General features: G+C 41.3%; 1 protein-coding gene across 2 annotated transcripts; it reads right to left on the reverse strand.

Annotated features, from left to right (window-relative positions):
• Nucleotides 1–3,571: 3,571 nt before the first annotated feature.
• LOC113009572 (uncharacterized) lies at nt 3,572–5,669 on the reverse strand. Of its 2 annotated transcripts, XM_026147967.1 has the most exons (6): nt 5,279–5,669; nt 4,985–5,195; nt 4,666–4,809; nt 4,121–4,157; nt 3,729–3,945; nt 3,572–3,639 (listed from the first exon to the last, which is right to left on the reverse strand). In XM_026147967.1, exons 1-5 carry the CDS (start codon nt 5,570–5,572, stop codon nt 3,936–3,938), a joined length of 696 nt encoding a protein of 231 aa, XP_026003752.1. In that variant the 5' UTR covers nt 5,573–5,669; the 3' UTR covers nt 3,572–3,639; nt 3,729–3,935. The 2 variants fall into 2 exon arrangements, with proteins under 2 accessions (XP_026003752.1, XP_026003751.1); XM_026147966.1 differs by lacking the exon at nt 4,121–4,157.
• Nucleotides 5,670–7,038: the final 1,369 nt, after the last annotated feature.

Consider the following 7,038-nt stretch of genomic DNA (forward strand, 5'->3'; position numbering starts at 1 on the left):
TCATCTTGGTGAATAAGCATCAACTCTATGAATTCAGTTTTTATTACCAGGAAACATAAAGGCTGTGCCATTCTCTACAGTGGATTAAGACTAGGTGCTGTTTGTATCACATCAGGTAAGGACCCAGTCATGTGTTCGTCGCTGTGCCTCTCTACTTGTGATAGCAACAGCAGATGACTACAACGCCCGGGATTCCTTTTCTGCTCCTTCGTCCTTTTCCATAAATGGGGTTTAAGTGTTTTGTGTCACACAGCTTAATCTGTGGTTACGTTTCCTACTCCGAGGCTTTTCTCACTCCCTCTTGTTTTTCTGTTTGTTCAGACACAACCTGACAAGGCAAAAACCAGGTGAGCTACTTTGTGTATCTAATTTTATGTTTTTCATTGCATTTTAAGCTTATGCTTTGTGTTTTGGTTTCCAATGTGAATGTTTCTGTGATTATTGCTGAGACCTGCTGTCTTTTGCTTAAGCTTTCATTAGTTAGTTCATGACTCAACCCAGAATTTAGCCAGTTACAGTCTCAGGTCTTCCTGCCCTAGTTCTAAAATAGTTCTAATACTATGAAAATCTACTCAATAATGAAGTATGATTAATTTCTTTCTTGATTCAGGTTGGCTTATCTTAAAATAGAGCCTAATCCATATTAAATCCAAGCACAAAAACCTTAAAACAGACCTTTTTCCTAGAATACTCCTTGGCTTCTACTGAAATCACAACCAGGACAGGAGTGATATATGTCAACATTCATTCCTCTCATGAGAACAAAATCCTTTTTGTAAACAATATAGGGCTGCTGCACAATCTCTAAAGTCTAAATCAACCCTTTAAAGGGCCTAAACAGAGAAACAAATTACATTTTTGGCCCTAAACTTTGTAAATAACGGCATTACTGACTTAAAACTTTACATGCCTCAGGTCAAGTGTCACTAAGAAAAAAACAACTTTCATTTGTAAAGCATTATAAGTAGAGCCGTTTCTCAGGACATTTCTAGGCAAATTAGGAACAAAGTTGTACAAACGCACTACAAAACTAAACAAACTGCAAATGACCTGATAAAATCCTGCTTGGTATTCACCTATTTTTCAAAGAACGACTTCCACTCAGCTATTGCTTTCTTGTATGCACAAGTAGCAATCATGGATGGCATCCGTGATTACCTCAGTTTGTATGGCAGAGAGGACCGTTGCAACACATTTCGGGTATGTTAGGTGCAAGGTGTAGTAATATGCCATCAACACCAACATTCCTTCCCAGAAATCCTCCAAGGGGAGAGTGGTCACTGGTATGTTTCCTACAGCAACAATGCTGGTTGTCCCAGCAAAAAGCAGCACTGGGGAGGAGAGAGGCCGCTTCTCCAGGTATATCATCTTCACCCGGCTAGAAAAGCACAAAAAAAGGACAAATTCTTCACGATTTTAAATGAAAGGGTTGCTGTGCATCCAAACAGCTTAAGACACAAAAAGCAAAAGCAAGAATGTTTAGAATGATTTACTGTTGGAATAGAAGAAATAAATGAAATTTTGGAAATGTATTAATTCTGAGCATGAATTTTCTCTAGTTTACAGCCTTTTTATCGTGTATATTTGTGCTTTTTTTTAAAAACTTTGTTACATATTCTAGTTTTTGAAGGCCTTTTTAAATATATAATTTTACCCATTTTACTTGTATCCCGACTGCAATGTGCTTTTGCTCTGTGCTGCCTCTCTGGAGTAGGTTTTAAATGACAATTTAGAAATCCTGAATAAGGAGTAATTTAATCCCTGCTGAATTGAACTTTGACCCTCTCTTATTAAGCATGAAAAGCAAAATAATAATATAATAATAATAATAATACAAGCAAATGGAGTACAAGTTACAGTGGCTGGTATTGCAGCTGTTCTCACCTTGAGGATATGAAGGAGAGCCTCACTGGCACTTCGGTGGTGTAGTTGGTGAAGGAAAAAGAGATGGAAGTGCATTGAAGAGAGTGACAGTAAACTCCACCGTGGACAGAGAAAAGTATCTTAATAAAGTAATCTGAACATATCTGATGGATTTAATGTATGAAAATGCCACTTACCTCCAAGGGGAGAGGAGGTTTCAGGACCTTCTTCTAAATGCCAAAGAACTGCACCTTCGATCAAAACTCTGCCCATCGACCCTCCATGTGATCTACCGTATTTTCACGACCATAAGGCGCACTTAAAAGTCTTAGATTTTCTTCAAAAAGTACGGCGCGCCCTATAGCGCAGTGCGCCCTGTGTGTTGTAATGAGGACGTAGTAGAGAACACAATGAGAACGCTAAAGGGTGAAGTGTGTCCGAGTTGGAGGAAAGACTCGAGCGGTGGATCATCGAGCAAAGAACGAGCGGGAGAAGCGTTTCGACGGTCACCATTCGGCTAAAAGCAGTTTCACTTTCACTTTTTATGAAACGGTGCCATTTTTCCATCCGGACCAGGACTACGGTAGCGCAGCAACTTCCAGCGGATTATAAGGAAAAGCTGGCCATCTTCCGCTCCTACTGCAGCAAACACATCCAGCCCAGCCACATCACTAACATGGACGAGGTCCCGCTCACTTTTGACATCCCGGTGAGTCACACTGTGGAGAAGCAGGGGACCAGCACGGTAGCGATACGCACAACGGGGTATGAAAAGTCTTCTTTTACTGTTGTGCTTGGCTGCCATGCTAATGGACAGAAACTGCCGCCTATGGTGATTTTTAAGAGAAAGACTTTGCCTAAAGAGAAGTTTCCAGCAGGAATCATCATTAAGGCAAATGAAAAGGGATGGATGGATGAGGAAATGATGAAAGAGTGGCTGAGGGAGGTGTATGTAAGGAGACCAGGTGGGTTTTTTTCCACGCATCACCATCGCTCTTAATCTGTGACTCTATGCGTGCCCATCTCACAGCCGATGTGAAAAAAACTAGTGAAACAAATGAACTGTGAGCTTGCTGTCATTCAGGAGGCCTGACAAAGGAACTCCAACCGCTGGACATCGGTGTGAACCGCCCGTTCAAAGTAAGGCTGCGAGCGGCCTGGGAGCGATGGATGACCGGTGGAGACCACAGTTTCACTAAGAGTGGAAGGCAGCGCCGGGCGAGTTACGCCACAATTTGCCAATGGATTGTAGATGCTTGGGCTAACATGTCTGCTGGCACTGTTGTTCGAGCTTTCGCAAAAGCCGGCATCATTTCCGAGGAGCCGCACGGCACGGAAAGTGACTCTGACGGTGAAGACAGTGAACCTGGCATGTTTGGTGGAGATTTAGCGCAGCTGTTCAATTCAGACACAGAGGATGAGGACTTCGATGGGTTTGATTGATGATAAAAATGTGAGTACCAAACTTTGTTTTGCTCCTGCTTTATTTTTAAATACGCACACTTGTATGCTTGTGTGTTGTTGATGATGACGATTACCGGTAATAAAAATGTGAGTAAGGTACCGAACTCAGGTTTGCTCCCGCTTTATTTTTAAATACGCATACGGTACTTGTATGCGCCCTATGATCCAGTGCGCCTTATGTGTGTGTTAAATACAGTAATGGCACACATAACTGAGACTGCGCCTTTTAGTACAGTGCGCCTTATGGTCGTGAAAATACGGTATGTATTTGCACTTGGAACCACCAACGATGCGATGCAGTTCATCCATCGCCTATGACAAGGTTGTGCTCAGTTAGTCAAGAACTAACTAAACCTATCCAGAGAAAAGCAAGGAATTTAACTGAAGGTAGTTGAACTTACATTTCCTATGTCTTTGAAGCACAGGTATGCTTCAAATATGTTTGTGGGCCTGTCTTCTTCCCTTGTAACATCTGCATCAATAAAAGCTCGTGTGGCCTCAAACTCCAGTCCAAAATTTGAGCAACGTCACTTTGGTTGGGTTTTGCATTGGGTTTCCTGTACATGTTGCTCAAGGTTTTGTAATGTCTTGCCTGCATCTTCAGGCTGTCATGGTCTGCTAGGGAAAGCAAAGAGCAATTGTAAGACAAGGTGTAACTAGACTTCAGAAAATCCAGATTTTTCTAATCAGTCATTTCTAACAAGGTTGTAGGATTATTTTTAAGTGACTGTTTTCAGTTTAATATTTATGAGAATTAATGTTTGGGTTAAATATGTTTAAGTAATGAACTGACCCTACATGTCCTGATGATTTCCCTTTATGTCCTTGTCCTATAATGATCATGGATTTATGTTAATTGTTACTTCGAACAGAATCAAATATTAAAAGGAAAGTTAAAGATGCCCATGAATAAAATCATTGTGAAAACAAGGTACAGTTTGTTTACTGTGTATACCGCTCACAACAGTGTGGACAGTGATTATGAGCTGATGGATAAAAATCTTTTAGGTAATTTGATCTATGACAGAAACACTGTGATAAAGCATGATAGATGTGACCAGCATGAGGATTTACATGTGTAAATAATCAGTACTGAATAACACCCACTACAACACAAGGTATTAAAATATATACTACTGTCTGGTGATTGTGTGCAACACTGTGTGTGTGCTATGGCTAACTGGCAAGATGGTATGAGGGATATATCATATGTTGACACACCATTGTGTGGAATACACATTTAGAAAGGGGTTCATTGTTGTAGCCATATAGTGGAACAGTTTGTAAGAGGAGACAGTCAGCAGATAGAGAGGTAGCTAAGGGTGACGGTGGACTTACCAACATCGTCATCTGGAGTTGGTGGACCTATAGCAGCCCTGGGTGCAGAGCATGAGGCTGACTTAGATAACAGTGGTGAAGCCTGGGTATTATTGTTTGACTGTGTTGGTACAGTAGAGTGTAGCTGGAATTTTGATGCTTTCTCTGAGAAAAAAAGTAGAGGATGAACAGAATTTAATAACAGGAAATGGCTAGAAAGTTAAGGCAAATATTCAAAACTGTCTAAATCTTGCAATACACTCTGAATAGAAAACTGAGGACAAAAGTTTGAAGTTTTATATGTCCAAAAGTCATTACTACAGCAGACCAGAGTACACACCTGCATTTGAGTTGTCCTTGCTGAGGTCAAGTATGGTATAGTCACTTGAACCACTTGCTTCGCCACTTAGGTCCCCTTCAGTCCCATTGCCTGTGTCGTCTGAGCTGAAAATAATCTTCCTGGGCCTGCCTCGCTGCAGCATGGAGCCCTGCTTCCTCCTTGAAGACTTCATATTTTGGAGTCGTTTGTACAGTTTGGTGTAGATGGTCAGCTGTGGTAAAATAATATATATTTGTACATCCTTTTTTTATCTCGCTCAATTTTAGATATTGTAGTGGGTAAAGAATGACTTACATATGGCATGTGTGTGTCAGCATCACGTAACATGGGGTAATAGTTGACAATCTTCTGTGACATTGCTCTCATTTCAAGTTTGGAGGGGTGTCTTACTTCTTTCCTCATGGGACTAGCATGGAGGATTGCAACCATGCTGGTGACTGTGCTCCTTATAAGTCTGCAACAGAGCTCCTTCGACATCTTACAGTCCTTTTCCTTTCCACTGTGAAGCAATGCAAAGTACTGACTGCGCACCATGTCCAGTTCTGAATCTGTATACACCACATACTCCGGTGGGTCTGGCATTTTCATTGTTTTGTCTGCAGTGTAGGAAATGGGACTGGAAGTTTGAGGCTGACATTCAGACTAGGGTTGCCAACTCGCTGAAAAATAAATAAGGGACACCTCGTGGCCAGGGCCGGGCAACCCAGTTGTCTTCACCCTTCCCAGTGTGGTAGCTCTTTTTTTGTGTGTGAAATTATTTTTTAACCATTTGACTTGAACTTGATTTAAGCAGATGCATATTCTTTGTGATATGACCATATGGGAAACAAATGATCATTTAGCCATTTATTTTTAGCTCAAAATGACAGCATTAACACAGTAAAACAGGTCTCTTTCTTAAACAGAAGCCTGTCATGCTTAACTTTTGAGAATATAAGTAAATCTTTCTTTAAAAGAACTCTGTCCTGCTTAACTTAAAATTATATAAATTAATAGAAAGCAATAGAACAAAAAATATTCTTGTAACAGTGCACATATAGTGCATATAGTACAATTGGCTTCAGCTGAGGTATTATTTCAGCTTTTCTAATGCTAATCAGCTGCTCCTGTTTGTAAACCCACTTGTTCCCATGATTACGCATCATAACTCATCATCATTATTCATCTATGTATTACTTTTATGTATTAGTCATCTATTTGTTGTAATCATCCATCCTTGCAGTTGTTTATTACACAAAATAAATGATATTATCACACTTCTGGCCACATAGCGCTGATATTCACCGCACATGCCCATATTAACCTTAACCAGAGGGTTTAAACAACAAACCAGTGTTTACATACCATATCTGCTTCTGCCGTGGCCTGGTGGACAAAAAAATGGTTAAGGGTTCCCCGAGCTTTCACACCCCTCATGTTCTTCTTGTGCCCACCAATAGAAGCATGCCTATGGAAAAAGTGCGCCGGCACACAGTGCAGTGCGCTTTAAAGGTGTTATCGTGCACTTTTCCAGCCAGGTGTTTTCCTTTTCCCAGTCCTCCCTGTACTTTTGCAGCCTTTTTTTTTCTTCCTTTCTCTGAACAAACATTGCTGCTCTAACGCTGGGCTTACACTGTGCGATTTTTGGCCCATTTTGAGCCGATTTTTGAGTCGTGCGACCGATTTGGTGATCGGCCCGATTTTGGCCTTCATCGTGCATCGTGTAGTATACGTGGGGTAACGAGAAGTGATTAACACCTCACGACCAGCTCCCGATCATCAATCGGTCGTGAGGGTGTCAACACAGCCGCTCACGCGCTAACACGTAAACGTCGGTGAAAAAGATGGAGCAGCATGGCTGTGCGGCGTGTGATCTGGACCCAAGCGATGGAGGCACAACTTGTAGAACTTTGGAAAGCTCATCCGAGCCTTTTCGATGTGGCATCACAAAATTATCACGACCACAACAACCGTGAAAATAGTTTGATTTACACTGCTGCTTAATCACAGCTGCCTGATCATGTTTTTCAATTTAGCAAAGTTGATGGTGGTGGTGTGTCTGTGTGAGTGAAAGA

Source organism: Astatotilapia calliptera, chromosome 17 (assembly GCF_900246225.1).
Source record: "Astatotilapia calliptera chromosome 17, fAstCal1.2, whole genome shotgun sequence".
In the NCBI taxonomy this organism is placed as follows: Eukaryota; Metazoa; Chordata; class Actinopteri; order Cichliformes; family Cichlidae; genus Astatotilapia; species Astatotilapia calliptera.